Source organism: Hemicordylus capensis, chromosome 4 (genome assembly GCF_027244095.1).
Source record: "Hemicordylus capensis ecotype Gifberg chromosome 4, rHemCap1.1.pri, whole genome shotgun sequence".
Taxonomy (NCBI): domain Eukaryota; kingdom Metazoa; phylum Chordata; class Lepidosauria; order Squamata; family Cordylidae; genus Hemicordylus; species Hemicordylus capensis.
Genome location: NC_069660.1, coordinates 105,092,536 through 105,117,196, shown reverse-complemented (window position 1 = coordinate 105,117,196; position 24,661 = coordinate 105,092,536). Strand labels below are relative to the sequence as shown.

Sequence of the window (24,661 nt, the reverse complement as noted above, 5' to 3'; positions counted from 1 at the left end):
TAGCAAGTACAGCTGGTGAGGCTTGAGAAATGGGCTCTAAACTGCATTCTAAAATAAAGTGCTTACAAGACAGAATGATTTAAAAGCAGAAAAATATTGAAAAAAACATGAAAAGAAAATGGATTTTCTTGTTGCGTTTTTAAGAAGAATTGTGAAGGAATAAGTTTTTGCATTTTTAGGAAGAATTGTGAAGGAATGGATGTTAGATTTAAAAAAAATGATTTTATCATACTCTTTATAGGAAGAAATAGACCTCATGGTTGAAAACATATATAGATTAGTCTGCATTCCTCAAAAGCAAATAATCACCTAAGACACATTGTGGTCTGCTTTTTAGACTCCTGCCCAAGAGACATGATCCCTAAGAAGTCTAGAAATGGGGAAAAAAATAAATGTAATGAAGATTCTTATTAGTATTCCAGGAGCTGTCTCAGGAAATATTTAAAAGGAGGAAGAGAATGAAAGAGATCACTGCAAACTTAGTAGAAGGGAAAAATAAAACAACATACAGATGGGGGCTCTCCATTCAGTCTTCCTTTGAACCACAACAATAAAGGTCTTTCAGCAAAACACTTAAAAGAAGGTTACATCTTGCTATCAACTCTTGGGTTAAAGATGACAGTAGATCCAAAGGAGAATTAAAAAAAACCCCAAAGACTTAGCTTAGTCTGTTTCATCAAATCTTTCTGTTTAGAAGAAAAGATAAGATGACAAGACTGACCTCAAGATGTAAAGATCAGTATTTTATTTTTCAATATTTCCCCCATCCCTCTTTTATCTTTCCATTTTATCTTTTACCTTTAAGAGCTCACCCCCACTTTCCCCCAATTGCCTTTCTCTGGTCTTTTCCAAAGTGCCAGTTCTTTATTTGATATACTATGTATTTGGATTTAAAAATGTCTTATTTACATTATTTACATCCTTCTCATGTGATTTCTTTTCTTTTGATAGGGCAGAGGCTTGTTTACATGAATTCCCACACATTGTTTGCCACTTTTAAAATCCTTTCTTCCATCTCCTCTCTGCTTTTTTTAAGGGAAAGTAGGTAGCGAGAGAAATGAGGGAAGGAGTGGGAAAAGTGGGGAGGAGAAGGGGCGAAAGGAATACAAAAATACATTTAAAAATACGCAAGTAAATAACTGCCACTCATAACTGATTTTTAGATATCTAGAGGGGTGTCCCTTATCTCCCATCCTTTATGCTGTATCAATGGAACCACTAGCCAACAGATTTAGATTGGATGATACTTTTAAGGGAATACATGTAGGAAAACATGTAGTTAATGTTTTCTCAGAAGCCTTCCATGACTAGCTCAAAAAAAGATCTGGAAAGTACATATAAAATATTATCCTCTTTTCAACAAGCTTCAGGTTTCAAGAGAAACTATTCAGTGTCAGATTTTTCACATATGAACACACAAAATGAAATAATTATTGCAGAAAAATGTTAAACAAATGAAAAAATTCATTAGACCACTGTGGTGTGCTTATCTGAGTCAACAAGGGGAATAATAATCACAACAAACTTTTTTTAAGACGTTAAAGAATAAACTCCTCATTGTTGAGAATTCAAACAAAAATGTTAGTGTTGCATTTTTTTTTAATTCTTACTCCATTAAATTAAAACTATTCACATATCCACACTGATACTAAAAAATTGGCAGAGGCTGATAACTTTATAGAAGATAATTAATAAACCATATTGGTGATGAGAATAATGAGATATCTAAGGATTAACAGTGATTTAGGCTCACCTGACTTAGAGCTATAAAATGATGCATGCTAATTAAAACAAATTATCAGATTAATTAATGGAGATATAAATACCTCATGGTTAAAATATGGAGTCACAATCCTTGGATAATTACTCTCCAGAAGAGGCAATATAGCAGAATAGAAGGCGAGACCTTCTATTTCAAATCCTTGTTTGTCAACAACATTATATATTTGTGATAAATGGAGACGGCATCTGGCGCCAGACATTTTGCCTGCTAGAAACATTTCTAGGACAACCTTTTTTTCATTCCTGAGTTGAACACAAAAAACTTCTTATTATGGAAACGAATGGTTTATATCAATTTCATAACATATTAGTAAATTGCAATATGGTCTCTATGGATAAGTTAAATAAAAGGTTAACAGAAGGGGAAAAAACACTTCAGTTTGATTTTTTCCTGATTAGAAACTTAACATTAAATTTAAAAACTTTGGAGAAATTAAATAGAACACCAATTAGTTTTGAAAAACTTACCATAAATAATAGTTGTATTCCAAAGGCTTGATATCTACTATCTCTAAATACTAACTATATGTAAATGGAACAGCAGCAGAGGGGAAAGGGCCATAATTACATGAAAAAGTAGAAGCTGAATTTAAATATAGTTCTGGACCAGAACGTTTGAGAAAAATATGGGATCCAAACTGTCTCAACTTACAGTCGCTGGATATCAAGGAATTTTAATGCAAAGGTGATTACTAGATGATATATATCACTACTCCAACTGTCACATATATTCAATAATTATTCATCCTTATGTTGGAGAAATAATTATTCATCCTTATGTTGGAGAAAATGCTGTGACATCAGTTTATACATTCATAAGTGGTATAGTTGTCCAAGGATCAAAACATTCTAGATTAAAAGTTATATGATATATACTGTACAGTACATCCTATAACCAATATTCAATTCCAACTTGTTTCAAAGGTAATGTTATCAAAACAATTAGATAATCTAAAATTGGTAGGTTATTTCAAGGAACTGGAAAAACAAAACAAAAAAAGCCCTCTTTTAGTAAGTTATTGGTTTGACAAGATCTGGGACATGGGGGAAGGTGGCAATTTGGCAATGTCTTGAGTGGGTCTGAGAAACTCTGAGAAATGTCTCAAACTGGCAGCCACAATTTTTTTCCCCAGAATCCCTCTCAGAATTACACTGTAGCATGACTAGTGGAAGGAAAGAAAGAAAGAAAGAAAGAAAGAAAGAAAGAAAGAAAGAAAGAAAGAAAGAAAGAAAGAAAGAAAGAAAGACTCACTGCTGTTACCACCAGTGATAAGTCAGCCCCCTCGAAACTTTACAAAAATGTATTATTCCCTGAAATTGTTGTTCCATCCTAAACCCCCTCACATTTTGTTGACACTGGCCCATTTGGTCCTGAAACCTTTCAGTACCTTCAAATTTCACAGAAATTACTTCTAAAACAACACTCAGATAAATTATATTCATGATCCATAGAAAACTGCAGAACCTGGCTATAATTGCTATTAGGGGATAAGAAACATACCCACACTAAACAGGAAGGAACATGTTACAAGAAATAATCTAATGAATCATTATGGCATAAAATGCTACCTAACAAGGAGAGATCTAAAGATAGCACAAACAGCAATTCCTCCGTAACATTCAGGTACAATGTTGAAAGTAACATGATTTACAGCAATGACAAACCAAGAGGTTTTACTGTCATGAGGAATAAAAGCTGAATGAGGAAAAAAATATAGTAAAATAATATCTGTAGATGATAAACTGTCTTTCAGCAAGCTAAGCCCCATATTGCTAATAGCGATTGCTAAATGATAGTATTTATTAGGCACCAGTGTGCTGGGTGGCAAGAAAACACAGCAGTGAGAGATAATAATTTCCCAGGAGGCTCACAATGTCGGGCTTGACAGAGACTAGTAAGTATTAGTAAGGAAAGACTAATAGCAGACTAATGGCAGAGAGTACATAACTGATGATATTTCAAGGAAAGGCTCTGCAAAAGCTGCAGATTTTGAGTCTGAAGGAAGGGCTGAGAGATCTGACTGCTGATTGCTTTGGACTGCCCTCTCTTCAAAAACAACAAACAAGAAGTGTTGCACTTCCCATATAACCCTTTTTTTCTCCCAAGAGGAAACGTTTTGCAAAGTGATTAAAACCATGATCAGTAGAAACCTCCCACCCCATGTTTGCCTGTCTTCAATAACAGCATACACTGTATGCATCATTTCGATCATAGCCAACATGAGAATAGCTATCAAATGATTCCAGAGGATAAAGCTCATCTATTCGCATCCAGGTATCACATTTTCTCCTTGTCATCCTCAGGACAGAACTCTTATCTAGTTTTGTTCACAGGATTGGTGTAAAGCAGCACAGCACAAGTGATCTAGTCCTAGGCAATATTCCACAAGTCACCCATCGTTCAGAAATGTTGCTGTCATTCATGGGTACATTGGCTGATAACCTGACTAACCAAGTGTGTGTGTGTGTAATAGCTCTTCCGAGTACATGAAGGGATTGCTCTGGCAACTCCCATCAGTTCCCTTCTGCATGCATAATTGCATAAAATGCCGGCAGCCACTCTCCATCGCAGTGGAAACAGTTTAAGGTCTGGGAGCTTTAGGAGCACAGGAGAGCTATCCGGGAGAAGTGCCCAATGCTTCTGTTATGCAAAAACGCATCCGTAACTCAGATGAAGAAGCTGTGGAGGTTGTCCTGTTACAGACCTGGAAATGTTATTTATGTGAACACTTGATTAATCAGAATGTCAGCCATTGTATTTTGAATGGATGTTTACCTATGGGTTTTCTGTAAGAAAACTTCTATTATTTAATTTTTCTAAATAGAAGATGATTATTATGTGCTGGGAAATATCAACAATGACTGTTAAGGAGCATCTCAACCTTCAGCCTTGAATGTGAATGCCTGTTATTGGTATGCTTCGCATAATGGCACCTACAGAGGGATTTCATTTAATATACATGCTATGCATACTCATGAGAATGGTAACACTATCCATGGGAGAGTAACAAGACCGGGGAATGGGCATATCTCGTATTCATGAGAGACATGCAATTCACACTTATTCCTCTGCTCAGTTATCTCCCCCTCTCTTCTTCATTTAACCAATAGCCCAGAAGAATCTGTCTTGCATGACTTCTATTTATTCTTAGGAATAGAGACAGTTGCTCTCTTTCTGCCACAGTGCACATGTTCATTTATTTATTTAGGCATTAATCTGCATGCTCAGCTCTTAACTATTTTCCAGCAGTGAATTATAATAAAGAATTATATAAAAATATTAATAGCCACTATTGTTCATTGCTAACTTGTCGTTATTTCTCACTTGTTAGAAAGTGCAATTTTTTTTTAACCTCGGAAAGTCTCGAAATTACTAAAGTAGAGTTGAGCTGCATCTACTCATTTTTGTGATCATTTTTTAGACAGTTAAAAACATCTTCCATTTTGGAATTGTATGTGTGCAAAATTAGTTACTTGTTTGTTTTAGGAACATCATCAAACATTCAGATATGATTGGCTATATAGTGTTCCTCCATCATCCTTTCACGACATGATCATGGACTGGGTGGAGTCACTTATGTGACTAATCCAGGAAGAAGGCATTGGAGCTGGAAATGGTGCCAAATAAGTGGCAACCAGTAGAAACAATGGTGCCAAACAGGATAGGGCAGGGGTTCTCAAACTTGGATGCCTAGATGTTGTTGGACTACAACTTCCATCATCCCCAGCCACAATGGCCAAAGGGCACTCAAGTTTGAGAACCGCTGTGGTAGGGGTAAAGGGTGAATATTCAGACATTTTTTAATTTTCTAAGTATAATTTCCACTTCATCAATATCTTCAATTTTTGACCTGAAAAGCCAAACCGCAGAATAACTGGCACAACCCTATAACATTATACCTACACAGTAACCACATACTATTTGCATCAACACTTTTTGAATGCTAGATAATGCCCTCTGCCTTTTTAAAGAAAAGCTCTTTCTTAACATGGAGTAAATTAGTTTCACCACTAAGTTTATTCTTTTTTAAAAAAAAATAGAATAAACTTAGTGGTGAAACTAATTTACTCCATGTTAAGGAAGAACATGCACATGGACATTTATGCACACAAACAACAAACAATACACCTGGAAGTTAATTCTCTGTATGCTACCATCCACAAAGAAATCAACACACAAAGATAGGACTTCAAGAAGGAAAAGCTTGTAAGTCATAAATCATAATACATATGAAAATATCACAGGAAAACATCTTGTAAAGCCTACATTTACTAGTACGTAGTAGCACTAGTAGTAGGTTTAATTACAGGAATGAGAGGATGTTAAAATCCTTCAAACTGAATCCAGTTGACATGAGTTCAGCATCTCCATGTATAGAGATCCACACAGGACATAATAATGAGAACCATTTTCTCATTTTCTCAATCTCAAGTGTGTGTGCTCCTTGAGTGAGTGGAGTGGGGTGGGCTGGATAGATACATGGGAGATCTATACAGATCTCTCATTTCCCTAGTGGTCTGGCGCAATGCCTGTGTATGCACAGAGACTGACATGGGAGAAAAACCATTTCTGTTATGTCTGGGGATTCCCTATCCATGGCCAACTTAACTGAATTAAATGTGATTCAGTAGAAAATTAGTCCACTTTTCCTTTAGAGAATTTATTTATATACTGCTTTTCAACAAAAAAGTAGGCTAACTTTGAATTACAGTGTATTCAATAAAAGACAAGTTGTTGATCAAGTACTGAAACAGGTGGGGTCGATTATTCACCTTGCAGTTATTAGCAGAGTGGATTTGCACAAATACTTCTGTGCTGTCAGAAGATTGCATCCTTAATACAGCACTGCACTTTAATAATTAGGGCAGCTTTGGTTCCATAAGAAACATGGAGCACAGAGGAGGTTGCATTGGTAGCTACTGTTTTGGGAATCCTCAAAGTACTCTGATGATGCCACATTTTAAGCAGCAGAGTCAATCATCTAAAGCAGTTCAAATGAATTAACCCCTAACTGATGCGTACCTAGAACTATTAAGTACATTTCAAAAGTTATGACAGGAAAGTTATTATGAGGGTGGATGATATAATTCTTTCACCCATTTCATTCATGCATTCATTCATTTATTCATTCAGTCAGTCAGTCATATTTCTATACCATCTTACATGTACATCTCTAGGCAGTGGAAATTTTATATGTACTATTCCACAGTATATAGATCCTTGATGGGTGACATCAAAAACTGAATTAAACCCATATTTTTGGAACACAAGAAATATCAGATAGTCATGCTTCACTTTGAGCAGGTAAAGTGAAATTAATTGCACGAACTGCCTAAAGTAAACCTTTGTCATGGTCCTTGTCACATTAAAAAATCCAAAAAACCTCTACATGGCTGCGCTTTTGCAGCAAAGCACAGCTGGTCTTGCGCTTTTGCACAAACACAATTACTTCACGGAACCTGTGCTCCAGAAGTGCTCTTTAGACTGGAAACATGTCATTGATGGATAGCAATGTGCTTGTAGTCTAAGGAGAGCTTCTGGAACACAGGCAAACTTCTCAATAAATCTGTGCTCTTGCACAAAGTACAAGACCCCCCGTGCTTCACTGTGAGCTCATAGCTCACATCACTTGTAGTTTTGCCATAGGAACTGCTCCACACCCCACCCACCTGCATGAACGACTCGTGCACATCCCTAGTGAGAGCTAAGGGCCAACCTAGGCATGACTTTAAACATTTCATTTGTCCCTGTGTGTTTGTTTTTTCTTGCTAAATAGCAGCCTTGGGATGGGATTGGACCCATGAAGTGGGGAAGGTAGATTTAAACCTTCATCACTATCACAATCCTGATCTGGATCATGACTCCTATTTGTCCCCCCACAGGGAAGCTACTATTGGCATCAATGGTAGCTTCCCTCATGGGGCAAAGAGCAACTATCTGGGCCCCTTCTCTGGATCATGACCATGGTGGAGCTAAAGAGTCAAATCCGCTCCCCCACACAGTGGCCCTAATCCCGATTGGGGCCCATCACAGATGCTAATTGAAGAAAAAAACCTCTACACGTATACAAGGACAAACAACATGTTTAAATGAACATCTGGGTTGGCATTAGGGTGGGGTGCCAATTTATATATTTGAACTAACCAGCCTATTTTTAGTCTGAAGACTGCTCATTTAATTAGAATGTGTCACCTGTGGATGAAAGACAGAAAGAAAAAGAAAGCCATTTAACAATGAATATACACACTTGCCAAGGTAGGTTTTACATTTTAATTACAGATACATTCGTTTCTGTGTTTACAGTAACTGCTATTTTGGAGGGAAAAAAGCCTATGACTAAATCACTTATGCCCCTGCTAACTGGGCAAAGAGGAACATTTTAAAGTGGTGACCATACTTAGTGGGGAAAGATAAACTGTCCCTATCCAACCCCAGCACAGTGTCTTTGCAGTGACTGTTGCTGGTGTCCTAACTTGTGTTTCTTTTTAAGTTGTGAGTCCTTTTGGGATAGAGAACCTAGATATTCCATTTTTCTATATAAACCACTTTTAGAATGTTTTCGTTTCTCAATTAATTAATTAAACAGTAAAATGTATAATAATATTTGTCCACTGTTGGCAGAGGTACAGTCGCCTTGGAATTTGTCAGGTTCATTCTTTTTGGCCAGGCTAGAATGACACCTTGTCCTACAGCTGTGTGTACAAATTCTCCTCCACGCCAGTGTCTGTAACACATTCTATAGTGAACTGACTTGTCCAGATATATCTTTGAAACTTACAGTCAATTGAAAAACTGCCAAAAATTTTGTTCTTTTACCCAACTCCTCTATATACAAAGTTAAAACCTAGCAGTCAAATCAGCCTGCCAAAACCTTCAGTAATATCTCCACCAACCCCACACCCAGGCTTATGCATATGCTCATCAATGCTTGTTCACATTTGCTTCACAACATAGAATGGAAGTATCTATAGTCAAGCATCAAACCAGAGAACGGAGCATGGGGAGGATTTCAGAATGGAGGAAAGCCATGTTTATTAGAAAATGTCAACACACTGGGAGCAAAAGGCTTGAGCATTCTTGTTGGCAATTCATATACCTAAAGAAAAAGAGCCCTTTGGGCAAAAATTATTCCCCCAAAGAAGAAACTTATGTTGGAACATAGTGGGGTTTGGAATTGTCTAAAGGAATCTCTTCCCCAACCCACACACTCATGCTCTACTGTTATGCAACATTCTGGCTGAGTTAAGAGTAGCTTCTCTGTGTGGGGAGGCAGCTCTGCTACTCTGGATGTCAACCACTGTTTTTAAGAGTACCAGTGAGAAGCTTGACAATATTATGGTTATATTCACACAGCATTCTTAAACTGGAAGACAAGCAACTACAACAAATATTTATATACTGCTTTTCAACAAAAGTTTCCAAAGTGGTTTATATAGAGAAATAATAAATAACTAAATAAGATGGACCCCTGTCCCCAAAGGGCTCCCAACCTAAAAATAAGAATAAGTAGACTCCAGCAATAATCACAGGATGGGTACTGTGTTGGGGTTAGATAGGGCCAGTTGCTCTCCCCCTGCTAAATAAAGAGAACCACCACTTTTTTAAAGGTGCCTCTTTGCTCAGTTAGTGACAGGGAAGTTGATTAAAGAATCTCAGTTTGTTTCATAACTTTTAGGTTAGCAAAACAAAGGATATCTGATCACAAGTATGGGTTGGAAAACTTGGGTAGCAGCAGCAAAACTTACACCATATTAACTGAACAGATATATCAGCAGATAATTTTAATTCAACTACCAAAGTAAGTGAACAATTATTCTAGATTTAAAGTTATTTGCCCAAGCTCAAAGAGGAAGGTAGCTAATGTTTACCTACTTACAGAGAACAGTTCATTAGCAATATAAATGTGTCACAAACATTGTTACAAACCAGAAAATCACAAGCAGGATATTAAGGCTATTTCTATATTAAAACAACAACAGCAAATGACTGTACATGTTTGCTTTCCAAAAGGAAGACCAAGTCAGAGAATGAAGCCCTGCTCGGGCATTCTAAAATGTATGCCAAATCAACACAGGGTGAGCCAACTTGCATGAACACACAGATCTGATCAATATGCAGAGACTACAGTTGTGATCTTGATCCCTCCTCTTACTCACTTATTCTAAAAACCTTTAACCCCAATATATATAATTTTATTTATTAATAACATTTCTATCCCACTGTCTAGAAAGGATGCTTAGGGTGGCTTACAACATGTACAAATAAAATAGAATAAAATGCAAAAATAAATACTTCAGTAGGCATAGATGAAAAACTATATCAGAAAGAGAAAACTACCACAGCATTTTTAGCCATTGCTCTGCTTGTATGTATGCTTACATGGAAGCCCAAAAAACAGGCAGGGAGAGAACCAAGAGAAGTGATTCCCAAAGCTGTTCTTGGTTACCTACCCAGGTTGAATATGAACTACTCAATAGGGCCTGAGTGATATGTTGGAAGAAATGAACACCTATAGGCGATTAAAGCTATTCTTCTCATACCCATTTTCCTACATAGGTGGGCATTTAATTTTAGAATGATCAGCATGATTTTTGCATGTAGTGTTTCTGAAATGTACATTAAAGATATGTAAAGCGTTTTGTCGGGTGGGTGGGGGTGATCTTCATCGAGATAATAAAGTTGGAAGGGCCATATTATTACCTTCAAATAACAATGGCACATTATGCACTGGTTTTGTTTCCTGTACATAGTCTGTGTGAGAATTAGAATGGGACCTGTTCCATTTCTGATGTCATTGCTCTTAGTTTGTTAAATTTAGCCAAGACTATATTATTTAACATAATTTCTGACAAGAAAAATCCACGAGGTAAAAAAAAATCCCAGTTATTTTGCTGCACTTACTTTTTCTTATAAAATTTCACACCAAGTGATGAATTAGAAGCAACAAATAAAGTAATTCCATAGAAGATTAAGTGCATTTATATGATCATTTTCCTCTCTTTCACCATATCTTATTTATAAAGGATAATCAGAACTACAATTTGTTTTTGTTTGTTGCTTTTAGGTGACATTGCCCTATTTTTAAAAACTGAGTAAAGTCACTCAAAGATTTTGGTCAACATAACATAAATACTAAGGATAAGACAGCATAATAGTGCAACATTCCAAAAAAGTGCAATGTGCAAATATTTAGGGGATGTACAGTTTAAATAATCTAAAATAGTAATACTTCTCCAGTGTTTTCCTCCACAAAAGAATCCCACCAAAAAAGCCCTAAGAATGCCAAATAGTTTAGTTTGTGCCAATGCATTCCTCTTCCAGAAAGCATTTACAATAGAAAAAAACAGATTCATGAAAGCAAACATATATTATAGAAAAGCTTTAATTCTTCTTCATGGCTTCTATGCATTCATACTTATAGAGTCTGTGCCTGTGCAGAGCTTATATTAGAATCTTCTAGAGCTTTAGTTCATTTTAATTAATTCATTCAATTTTTAATTCATTCATTCATTCAATTTATATGCTGTTCTTCCTAAAGTGGCTCAGGGTGGTTTACATTAAAATTAAAAAACACATAATAAAACAATTAATTTAAAAAAAAAAACACATTTAAACCAGATTAAAACTTATTAAAATGAGATATAATTAAAAGCCAGGCTAAAACAATGGGTTTTTAAGGCTCTCCCAAAGGCCTCCGAGGAAGATAATCCTCTTATATCCACAGGGAGTGCATTTCACAACCTAGGAGCAACAACTGAGAAGGCCCTATCCCAGGTTGCTGATAGATGAACCTTTGGGTGGCACCCAAAGACAGACCCCTCTTGATGATCTTAATGACTTGTTTTTTCTGGGAGAGTGTAACCACGCCCAGAACAGGAGTTCTAGCCTGTCTTGCAGATTACGACCCCCAATAATGGGCACCTATGTCTTGTTTGGATTAAACTTCAGTTTATTATCTTGTAGAGAAAAGCACTCTCTCAGGTAACCCAGACCTAAGCCATTCAGGGCTTTAAAGGTAATAACCAGTACTTTGCTCGGAAACACACAGTTGCCAGTGCAACTGTTGAAGAACAGGCATAATGTGGTCTCTCTGTGATACCCCAGAGAAGAATTTGGCTGCCACATTTTGGACTAACTGACGTTTCCGAACTATGTACAAAGGCAGCTCTACATAGAGCACATTGCAGTAGTACAACCTGGAGGGGACCAGCTATTGTACCACTGTTTTCAGGTCATTTTCCTCAATGAATGGGTGGAGTTGTGTCAATCGCAGTTGGTAAAAACTGCTCCTAGACACAACCTCAACCTGAGGCACCGGGGTGAGACCCGGGTCCAAGAGCACTCCCCAGCTATGAAGCTGTTCTTTCTGGGGGAGTGTAACCACATCCAGAACAGGAAGTTTTATCCTGTCTTGCTGATTACGACCCCCAACAATGGGCACCTATGTCTTGTTTGGATTCAGCGTCAGTGTATTATCCCTCATCCAGCCCATTGCTGTCTGTAGGCAGGCATTTAAGGGGCTAATGACATTTCCTAATATTGTTGACAAGGAGAAATTGATTTGGATGTAATCAGCATATTGATAACACCTAGCACCTAATCCCCTGATGACCTTATCCAGCGGTTACAAGTAGATGTTAAAAAGCATTGGTAACAGAATGGAGCCCTGAGGGAGCAGCTCCCATTTTGAAGAGCAACTGTCATCAAGTGCCAACATCTGAAATCTACTGAGACACAGGAGCAGAATCACTGTAAAACAGTGCCTCCTTTCCCCAAATTCCTCAGACATCCAGAAGGATACCATGGCTGATGGTATCAAAAGATGCTGAAAGATCAAAAAGAACCAGTACACTCCCTCTGTCAATTCCCTGGTGAAGGTCACCTTTCATGCCAACCAAGGCCATCTCAACCCCATAGCCCACCCTAAAGCCAGTTTGAAATGGGTATAGATAATCAGTCTCCTCCAAGACTGCTTGGTGCTGTTTAGCCACCACCATCTCAATCATCTTACCCAACCATGGGAGGTTGAAGACTGGCTATAATTATCCATCACCAGGGATATGATGTTGATGCCAGCCACATCCCTCACAGAAGTGTTATTGCATGCCTAAGTAAAAATGGCTCACAGTGCACCATTCTCCTGATTCCCCCTGCCCTTTGGTGCAGCAGGATGTTGCAAACTTCTGCTCATTGTTTTTCACAACTCTTCATTTTCATAGATCTTCTGCACCATCCTCCAGGTAAGAGAGTTTATCACTCTCCCATCAGTGTGAATGCACAGAAATTACCAAAAAAGAAAAGCAGGTTTGTTACCTGTAACTGATATTATTTGAGTGGTCATCTGCCCAGTTAAACAACCCTCTCTTCTCCCCACTAAGCAACTTGTCCTTACATGCTTCGTTTGCTCTACTAAGGGGAATGACCCTAGCCATGCCTTCTTTAGCAGACAATCCTATCTCGGGGCAGTGGTATGGCTGATGTCAAAATCCTTAAGGTTAAGCTCTAGACGATTCCAGTGCAAACTCTGTGCAGCTAAAGAACCGATCAGTACAACCGCATAAGACCACTTGGAATTTATTTTTTTTAAATCTAACTATATTTATATTGTGTAACTTGTATAAAGTGTAAAAATGGCTTGCAAAGTGTTTTCAGGGAAGCCCTGGTTGACAGAGTCAAGTTCCATAGTAATCAGTAACTCTTGAATGTTTTAAAAACCTAAAATTCTTAAATATCACCCCTTTTTATTTTAAAATAAAATATAACAATTGAAGGGACACAGCGGTACAAACCAAATTGTTGAACTTGTCATGTCATCTAAGTAGCCATAGCATTTCCATACAGAAATGTAGAGTGGGTTTGTTTGTTTGAAAGAAAACCAAAGAGCAAAGGGGATTTTAAAGTGCCAACCCAGTATGCTATGTACTACTTACCTTCAAAAGTCAAATAAAACTTTCCTCTGTCAAACCAGACGAGGGAAGGCTGTTCATTCTCTGTATGGCCAGGAGTTGAAGCGGGATGGGAAAGGTTAAGGAGAGGGAGAGAGAAGGACACAAGTGTGAGTCACAGAAGCAGGTCATTAATCTCACTACAGGGGAAGAAGAGGTGCTGCAAGCTGTTAACGTGCAAGGAGAAGTGGAGGGGAGTTTAAAACAATGCTCTTGTTTTGTTCGGGGAAACAAAAAGCAAAAAAGCAAGCTATGGAATCCTAGATGGTAGAGAATTTTTGCCCACTGGGGAGCTGTCTTGTTTGCGGGTGGGGGCTAGAAAAAGTGTCCTAGTCTTGTAAAATAGCTTAGAATATTTTAGCTGTGCAAGCTTTAGATGGAATTTGCCACCCAAGGCTACATTCAAGATACTTTTAGAGTTGCTGGCTGGCATCTTGACCAGTGCAGTGTGGATGCATACCAGTTAGATGCATCTGTGCTGTGGAGCACTTCCTCATTACTGCAGCACTCGTGTGTGCAGCTGGGGGTGGGGCCAGGTGTATGTGGAGTGAATTTCAATGATCTGCTCTAGCTCTGGAAGTGCACCACCCAAATATGTTCCTGTACCTGAGGGCTGTGCAACCCTGTGGTGCAGAGCAGATCATCAAGATTTACTCCCCCATAGCTGTGCACTCAATGTTGGACAGCTAGGAAAGTTTTCCACAGCACAAATGCATCTTCCTGGCCATCCATGCTGTGTTGATCAGGATGTCAGCCATTGTTATAATCTTGGGATACACCAAGATTATATGTGTATGAAAACATCTGAAATTATAACATCAAACTATAATATACAAGCCTGTCTGGAAGGAAAATAATTGATAAAGGGAAAACCTGGTACTGGTTCTTGAGTTCACATGCCTTCTTCTTGAGCTAGACATCCATTATAATTTTGACAATATGTTTCATGAATCTTCAACATGTGTGGGTTTCCTGAGGTGACATTAACATCTGTTTCCATTGTTGACCCTAATAATGCTAAATTGGGATTAACAAAGTACAGGGCAGAATTTATGTAATGTTGACTGAACACATGATTTTACTAAAATCATTACTTGTATATCCTAGGTTAAAAAAAAATCCTAGGTTAAAAAAAGAAGAAATAAATATGTTTAAAGCTATATTTCCCCTATCCTAGCCAAAAATTACAAGCTACTTTTGACTCACACCGTGTAAAAACATCCAGGAAACATGAACAAAAACTGAATGCACATAATAAAGTCTTACTGCTGAAGCTAAACCAGTTTGGCCCTGTAAATGGCCTAGGAGCCAAAAGGTCTGAACTCTTTGGAGGAAGGGCAGGGTATTCATGACAAATCATAAATATTCGATCAAGAGTCCTCCTTGAGTAATCCAGTTATTCCTCAAATATGTACAAATTGCAAATTAATAGTATGCAATTTCTCTCTCAAACTCTTGTTATTGAAAAACTGTTATGTTACATAACTTATGTAATGTGCTGCTTTGGTGTGTGCGTGTGTGTGCGTGTGAGAGTGAGAGAGAGAGAGATGAGTTCCACTGTTAGAGAGAAGTATGCATTTGTATGCAGTTGAGACTCATGGTGGTGAGGGTGGTAGTGAAGGAGGCATTCAGATGACAATGACTTGGATTTTTAATCCAGATTTCTTGAAACCACTCTGCTAGTACAGTACCTGCAGGCGTTTCACAGTGCCTTTCAAACGTTGGCAGTTTGTCAACATAAGCATCATCTTCTGAAACCCATGAGCAAAAGAAATGTGAAAAATAACAATGAAAACACAAATTCCAAATGAAAATCAAGTAGCTTGCTTATCAACAAAAACACAGACATTATAATGGAGAAAAAAAGATCATAGACATAGAAATGGTGGACACATATCTTTTTATTATCATTAGGCTCATATGCAACAACCACCACAGGAACAAAACAAAACAAAAAACAAATACAAAAAAAAAGGCAGACAAGTAAATGACATAATTCTGTGCCATATTCCCTTCACAAATTCCACATACATGGGATAATCTTTTGCAACTGGGATAGTAACACACAGGGGAGTAACAGAGACTGATAAGGATTATGGCTAAGAGTTACTTTATCTTATTATCTGACTGAAAATTTCTAACAAGACGCCAATACTTTCCATCTCTTGTATCCATAGAATTGGAAAGGGTTCCCATTTACTCCAGCCCACTGCAACAGCAACAATTCCTGAACATAACAGCCCACATGATCTACAGCCTTCTGGTGATGGACTTGAACAATGGACTTGAACAATGGACTGGGCGTGGAGGGGGAGTGGGAAGCTATTTTTATATCTCTCCCCTCTCTGCCAAAAGCCCTTTTTACATGTACATTAATATGTTCCTGAGGGCTGGGCAACCCTCGGGAACATATTAATGCAAAAAATGATAGGACTTTGGGAAGGAAGGGAGAAACGCAGAAATGCGCAACAATGCTGAAGGTGCCCTGCAGATCCACAGCCCTTTTCCTGTCACCAGAAGGCTGCGGATCATGTGGGCCGGTCATACCTGATGAAAGCTCATTCACTCTTCCCTAAAAAAAAACACGCTGGAAAACAAGATTTTGCAATTTTATACATTACTGTGTTCCATTGCCTAACTATTCTTACAATTAGGAGGCATCTCCCAATTCTTAAGCCAAACCTGTTTTGCTCTATTTGGGTTCATTGCTTCTTGGTAATCCTCTTTGTGACCATGCTGAGTTGCCCAAATCCCAGCAGTGTCAAAATAACTCCCCAAAATACAAAAGATAAGACCACATAATTTCTAGCACAGAATTTAGAAATCCACAACTGATTATTCAAACCAACAGCCCAAACACAATTCTTATACAACTAAGTAATTCAGAAGTGGCTCAGTAGGCTTGATGTCACTAATTATATTCTGAGCTCTGCATGCCCCACTATAATTGCCAGCCTTTTTTGAAGCCATACTTTTACTTTAAGCTAAAAGCTCTTTTACATGCTCAGCTGTTTTCATAATCAGCACACCTTATGACATTATTTGCAATGGAATTTGTATGTGGATTGGCATAAACCCAACACATGGCTGACAGTGCCAATTGCCTGTTTTGGGTAAGTAGAGCCTTCAAAGAGGTTAAAATTTTTTGTCAATAAGCATGCATTCCTATTTTCAAGAAGTAGGTGATGAATCCCAGTTATTTTATTCCAGAAGCCAATACATTCAGGGAAGCTACCAAAAATTCCTTCATAATATGGGAAACTGAAGGGTGATTGTTAAAATGAAGATATCTGTGGGGAACCTGGTCCTTCCCTCTGTCAGGGAGAGCAATGAGGATAACACAGAATTTGATCATTGAATGAGATTCTCCCCCCTTTATTTATTACAGTGAACATGTGTTCTATACACAGCCACAAACCCCCCACAAATACCAAAGGACAAAACAAGTTGTCCCTAAGAAGAAGAAAAATTCTGTGCTTATTAATATATTTTAGAAAACACTCCAGAAATCATTTGCCTTGAGTGGGACAGTGACCATTCTCATGGTCATATCTAGAAGCAAGTTCACAGGTCACTCAAGTTTCCAGGGAGGGATACACAGACTAAACACCCACCTATTTAGAAGCTGAGAAACTAAATGGGTTGTCTAAATCAGTACATGTTAAATATATTTCGCACTCAAGTCTTGACCTTAATATTGTCAGCGTAAAAAATAATGCTCATGCTACTTGCTGTTCACAAAGAATGACTAAACACAGCTGGGATAACAAAGTACAGATTAGTACTTTAATTCCTTGTAGCCATTTCAGCTCTGCACTCTGCAGTCTTTTCAATTATTCTGTATCACAATTTCCCTTTATCCCACCATATATATATATATATATATATATATATATATATATATATATATATATATGTGTGTGTGTGTGTGTGTGTGTGTGTATATATATATATATATATATATATATATATATATATATATGACATCATCTCTAAAGACCATAAACCACTGGAGTGAAGACCACTATATACTTTGCTAAGCAGACCAAATTCTTTTAACTAAAAAGAGGGCTGGTTACAAATACTGAGGCAGTTCCAATATACATAGCAATTCCTCTAGTGTATATAAGTGAACCATGTTCTTGTCCTGACTCTGAATCATATAACTGGATAATTAATTAAAAGCATGTGGCCTACACTTTTTAGGGTATTTTGCACTACTCTATCACAGCTACAGAGATGAAGCACAAGGAGATTGGGCCACCTAGGGCATTTTTTTAAAGCTACAGTTTGAAGAGTCCTTTTGGCTACTGGAGCAACTAGTTTCATCCACTGAAAATATTAAAGTGATCAAAGCTGATTTGCCGGAACTCATTTAGGAAAGATGATAAATCTTTGCTTTTTATGTAGTCCATTCCAGACACTGTTGTAGAAGATATTCTTAATGGTAGTTTATATTTTAATGGTCATTTGTCATTTAAATTTTTTCTTCTTTTTTAGTACTGTACTTGTAAATACAAGTTGGATGAACTGGTAGCTGTTTGGTGTAATTTGGCAAAATGTAGGCTATAAATATTTTAATTACAAATAAAATAGTTTGATTTTTTTTGCAGTTGCCACATCTCTGAATATCTGAAGGATAAGCCAAATGTATGGAATAATGCTGTATAACAGTCCAATAATCCTGATTCTAATATATAATGTTTCCCACAATTTTAATCTCAAAATATTCTATGCCTCTCTGATATATTTTACAGTATATGATAGAAACAGAATGGAAATGACACACAAGTAGAGAGGGAATTCACTTCTCCTAACTGAAAATATACACAGTGATAGGTTTCCCTCAGAAAAAGTTATGTTCATAGGAAATTCAGTTTGGTGGAAAATGGTATACTTTTCCACCACCTGTTTCACTTGCACAAAACCTAGATTAATATTTCAACTAAAAGTAGCACTTTTCATAAATCAATTTGCATGACCCATTTGGAAACTTAATTTCCTAGATATAAAACTGATAGGAAATCAGTTTCCACAATGCGGCACACATCAATGTGTCTCATAATAACAACATTACTGAACATCAGCTTCAGATAAGTTATACCCGCCCACAGAACATAATACTTTGCATATAATGGGCTAAGTCACTGATGACAAAGCCTGTTTGTTAAAATAATGCAATATCTTAAGTAATATCTTAAATGAAATGCCAGACAGTTCATTGACTGAAAAGCATTTATATAATCCTAGTAATTTCACTGACCAACAGCAGAACAGGAACAAAGGACATCCATATGACCAGAGGGCGGGGGGGAGGAACAAAGTCAGAAAATTTTCTCAAACACTCCCCCCGCCCCACTTCACACACAAGAGGCAGAAATAAATTAATGTTATTTAGATTTTTTTCAGGGCAAGCGAAAACTGCAAGCACTTCAAACCAAATTCTAAAAAAATATATTAATGGAGGCTTGAATATATGCTCTAGTTGAGACCATCCTAATTTTCTAATAAGCAAAACAAATATCTAAAAATAATATGATTGAATTTGGACTAAAACCCAACAACTTCCCAGAAATGGGAAGTTAGCCATGCAGTGTACTGCTATCACTCAGCCGAAGATAAAATACAACATTTCAGTTTATTTTAAATTGTTCAGATTGTTGAGTTTGGCTTTCTTGGAAGGAATATCCAGTTTGTTGCCATTCTAAATGAAGAACAGTAAGGTAAATCTGAACGATAGTTCAAGAGACATTTTCCCTCCACACAGGTTATAAAACAGGCGAGAGAAAACTCCGATAAGAGGAATGTGACAGGAATGCTAACAAAACAAAGTTTAGACTAATAGCAGAACGGGTCCAAAGGTATGTGAAATAAGGAAAAACAAATAAAATCAAACAACCTGGCATACAATGAGAACTGTAGGAGACAGAGATGGTCTGTAGAAGAGCAGAAGCGTTGATGAAAGGAGAGGCAGGTCAAAAAGGAAAATCTGGAGTCTGCAGCATAAGAGAAACATATCAGAAGGAAGATGGTGGACTGAAAGTAGATGAAGCAAAGAAAATCTTGCAAATGAAATTAAGAATGGGAGAAAGAACCCAAATATATACTGATTTGAGAAAAGAGGACAGGCAGAGTAGTATGGGAGAGAACAGAGAAGACCAGAAACAAAACTAAAAGAATCCGCATCTAGGAACTGTCACCAATGTAACATTTATCACGTAATACATGTAACCTAAACTTCCACATTTCAAGTTCTAAGAGGCTTCATATCAGGAACATGTTGAACTATTTTTCAAACTGTGCAGCTGTTCAGTTTCTGCTATCCAAAAAGCAAATGCACTTGCTTTATAATCTCACTTTCTGTCAAGTGATCCTACAAGTGTAGTTTCATTTCCTGTCATTCTTATATTTCTTTGCTAAGGAAATGTGTTATATTCATATTCTCTTGCTTTCTCTTACTGCATCTATCTAGCTTAACTACATCTGACTAGTTTAGGAATGAGCTGTACTACTAACAAATGTCCTTGCTATTAATGCTGCTTTATAGCTACTACAATCACACCATTTTTATATTATCTCTATCCACTAGGATCAAAAGGAATTCACACAAATGATCCATGAGTGCACTGTTTTCCAGCTGACAAGAAAGCACTTCCCAAACTACTAGCTGAATTATTTCCCATTTTGAAAAGCAGTTTGGCTTTTAGGCACAAGAGTTTTTCAGTGTGGAAAGTCTGATAGTGCATAAGCTGTATTTTCTCTGCTGTCTTAATTCCCCCTATGAAAACCTCTAACTTCCAATTTAAAAAATGACAACTATGCTTCTTTATCTCAGTGGGGTTGGGGGGATTCTTTTATGGGCACTGTCTGTATATGTAGCTTAGGGGGGAAAAATGGGTGCATGTGCAGATTGTGTGTGTGTTTGTCTGTGTGTGCCCCTTCAGATCCCTGCCATTATATTATATACATACACATATTGCACAGGCAGTGATCTTAGGTTCACTGAAATTGCAGTTCTCTTTTACATTTAAAAAGTGCTTTAACATAACATGACCATGACAACAAAAACAAAGAAAATATAACCAAATAAAGTGTTTTAGAAACCAATATTTAAGCCATTCTGCTCACGAAAATGATTCTTCAAAAGAAAAAAACATATTTTTACCAATTGTCGGTGTAGTGGCTGCACTCAAGGAGTTGGTGGATGATATGGAAGAGGTGCTTTCAGCACGAGCTAAAGGTGCTATTGGAGGAGGGCTTGATGAGTGAACTGGAGGGCTAAAGGGTCTGGACTGTAAAATACAAAACAAGATAAAAATATACATGTTACATCATTTTCACTAATTGTGGGTATTCTCTGGAATACTCATAACCATATATGCTATCTTAGGCCTCTGGGGCACCCAGAATTAATCCATATGCATTAAGTAGATGTACCCATTCATTGACTTCTCAGCTGTTGTTCAATGGCTAATAGCTTTTCCCAGTTGGATGACTGCATGTTTAACCGAGCTCTTTAATGCAGGCAATCTATATTTTTAGTGAAGGTGAAGAAACCTGATGGATTATTTTGCAAAGGTTGATCTGGCGGATGCATCCCAAACTGCAAAACTGTTGTCAAATGAAACATTTCAGGAGGTGCTAAATTCATGTATATTTGTCCAAAACAAAACCCATGCATTAATTTCACCATGGGACTCTATGCTGATAGATTTATGTTCAGGTTCTGCCCAGGGAATTTGATGTATCTCTGGATACAAAGGAACTGAAAACATTATATTTTCCCCTAACCCTAGAGAAAACACTTCTGTGTAGGAACAGATGTTAAAACAGCATATAGACTGTCATGGATGATGGGAGGATGTGAATCTATTTCACTATGCAGATATGTGCTTGGAATCCATGATTATCTGTGGCTTCTTAGGCATGTATACAAGTGCAGTGAAACAGTTTTCTCATGAAAGGAACTACATGCAATATTCACACATCCTTTCTATCAGTAAAGATGGAAGAAAAGAGTGGAGGAGAGACTATATTATTATGGTTCCCCCCACCCCCCACAGCTATTACAACTTTAAGATATGATACTGCCAGATCCAAGCTAAGAGAAATAATCCTTGATATGGAACAACAAATTGATCAGGGCACTATTCCAACTAATATATTTCTGGGAAGTCAGATCATGAGCTATTCCCATGCAAATTATCTGTCCCAGCTTACTGTTCCTAAACTTCGTAGAGCTTTGACTCTAGCTCGCTGTAATGTCATGCGTACGGCAGTCTTAGAAGGGAGATATTGTGGTATTCCTCTTGAAGAACGTGTTTGCCCGTGTGGCATGCGGGAGGTTGAAACTACATCTCATGTTCTTCTGTACTGTCAATTCTACAGAGATATTAGGCTTAAGTTTATTTCTCCAGAACTTATTTCATATCCAGGACTTACTGATAGTGCTTACTTAACTCACCTTTTAGCAGATCAAAACGAAGCTAGGTTATATAAGGTTGCTAAGTTCTGTTATATTGCTAGTCAATTATATTGCTAATTGAATATTGATTCGATTAGAAGTTACAAACAGTCAATAAATTGTCATGTGTGATTTTGATATTACAAATTGCTATTATAGTTACTTGACTATCTAAATTTTTATTATCTTGTTAGTTTAGTTTATTATTATTATCTTCTATATGTATTTAAATGCTTTTACTGGTCAATGACCGTGATAAAGAAGATTGACTGACACACAGACAAGTAATCAGGGTGAGGCAGGCAGGGCACGTGCCCTAGGCGCCACAAAGTGCCTGGCATGCCCCACCCCGCCCCCCCAACCACCACAGTTTTTTTAAAAAAATTATTTTTTGTAAGACCCCCCCCGACCACTGGGTGGCCCCCTGCTGCCCCCACTCACACAGGAGCAACAGAGATCTGAGTCGGGGCGCATGCGCAGTGCCCCCGCCCCACTAGAAGCCTCCCAGAGCACTGACTTTCCAATTATTTTCAGGGAGCATTTGCTGCCTGAAAGCATTTATTCCCCTTTCTCTCCCTCCAGATAGGGAGAGAAAGGGAAAATAAATGCTTTCAGGCAGCAAGTCTGCCCTGAAATGAGACTGAAGAGCTGGCTCTGGATCTTTAGAGCTTGAGGCCACGCCCCTTTGCATGTGATGTCATCATGTGATACACCACATGCAAAGGGGGCGTGGCCTCGAGCTCTAAAGAGCCGGAGCGAGTTCTTCAGTCTCATTTCAGGGCAGGCTTGCTGCCTGAAAGCATCTATTTTCCCTTTCTCTCCCTCTCTGGATTTAACCTGAGTGGGATCTAAAATTAACTGAGCAGACATCAGAAAACTTGTGAGCACATGCACATTAGAGGGAATAGTGCACATGACTGAAAACTCTTCCAGACAAAAACACCAATCCTAAAGTGCACTCCTTATTCCTTAAACTTCCTTAAATTCTGCAGGCTATGTAGCAACCCCTCTCCCCATCCCGCTCAAATCCAATCTCCCTTTCTTTGGGTGGGCTTTTCTCTGTGCTCTGCTGTTGTTGGATGGTGTTAGAGGGGAGGGGAGTAGGCACTTAGCTGTGCTGGCTTGCTCTTCCAGCAGCTCATGGGCACATGGGTTTGATTGTTGCAGAAGGATAAACGAAATCTCTCTTCCTCTGCTGTTTGCTCTGATTTATTGGAAGGGAGGGAACAGTTTGATTAACTTTCCAGAATTGTTCCTAAGTGTGCCCCTTATGAATTAATTTGTTAGTTTCTCTCTCTTCCTTGCCCTAACCTTAAGATTCCCTAGCAATAGCCCTGCCTGATCATTTTGTGTCTCTTACTCTTAAAATGGAGTGGGTTTTTGTTTGTTTTATGGCATGTTTTAGCCTAATGTGCATGCAGGCTGACTTGTGTTTTGGAGGAGGCACTGAAGCTGTAAGGCAACCCATGGTATTCAGTAACATCAAAGCTGATGAGCATTGCCAAAGCAACAGGCGAGGGTGAGCAGAGGGTGGTTGCCTTAGCAGACAAAGGTAGAACGTTTTCTACTGCACCCTCCACATCTGTACCTTTTTTAAAAAAGCTAATAGCTAGTGATACTTCCTTAATAGGCACCAGTGGCTAGAAGATAGCTGCATAATTTAGCATTGAGGACTTGTGGTTACTAGGTCCTGACAGCCCACATGCTCAGGGGAGGACTGGAGAGAGAGAGAGTTTGGCAGCTGAAGTGCTGGACTAGGACCAGGGAGACCCGAGTTCAAATCCCTATTCAGCCATGAGACTTGCTGGTTGACTCTGGGCCAGTCACTTCTCTCTCAGACTAACCTACTCCACAGGGTTGTTGTGAGGCGAAACTTAAGTATGTACACCACTCTGGGCTCCTTGGAAGAAGAGCGGGATTTAAAAAATATGAATGTTGCTGCTTGCTGGCAGATAGCAGTTGGGGGGGTGGGGCAGGGGGTTGCTAATACACACTGCTGGATTTGGAATGCAATAAACATGCTGATCTGGGAATGTAAGGACTACATCCAGTCTCACTGGATATACCTCTCTGAATAGCTGATAGGTGTGATTCCTGCTTTCTGAAGAAGGCTGTATCTGTGCTGCCTCAGCAATTTGCATCAGTGAAAACAAGTAAGCAGTTATAATTTTCAGGTAGTGCCATAATTTGTTAATTAAAAGATTAACAAGCTTGACTTGTATTTTTGAGCTGATATTATGGTGAAGTTATCTGAAAGATGGGTGTCAGATATTGGGGGGGTGGGGGGTGCAATTTCAGTGCTTGCCCTAGGCGCTATTTTCCCTAGATACGCCTCTGCTGACACACCCTTTCTGACACAGAAGTGCTTTTTGTGTAGAAAAAGAGCAATGTTAGAAAGGACCTTTAGTATGTACAAGTCACATTAAAGTGAACATGTATTCCTACATGCACACACAATGGCATAGGGAG

General features: G+C 38.2%; 1 protein-coding gene across 13 annotated transcripts in view; it reads right to left on the bottom strand.

Moving 5' to 3' along the window:
• The window catches only part of SGIP1 (SH3GL interacting endocytic adaptor 1), a 221,250-nt gene that overhangs the window by 45,136 nt on the left and 151,453 nt on the right, over nt 1-24,661 (bottom strand). For 9 of the 13 annotated variants that reach the window (XM_053246554.1, XM_053246556.1, XM_053246549.1 and 6 more), the window contains 2 exons: nt 20,894-21,020; nt 13,714-13,773 (listed from right to left, as the gene is read on the bottom strand). In XM_053246554.1, coding sequence (XP_053102529.1) covers nt 13,714-13,773; nt 20,894-21,020 — 187 coding nt within the window. The remainder of the gene's footprint in view (nt 1-13,713; nt 13,774-20,893; nt 21,021-24,661) is intronic. The other 4 variants (XM_053246551.1, XM_053246558.1, XM_053246562.1 and 1 more) reach the window with 1 other exon arrangement.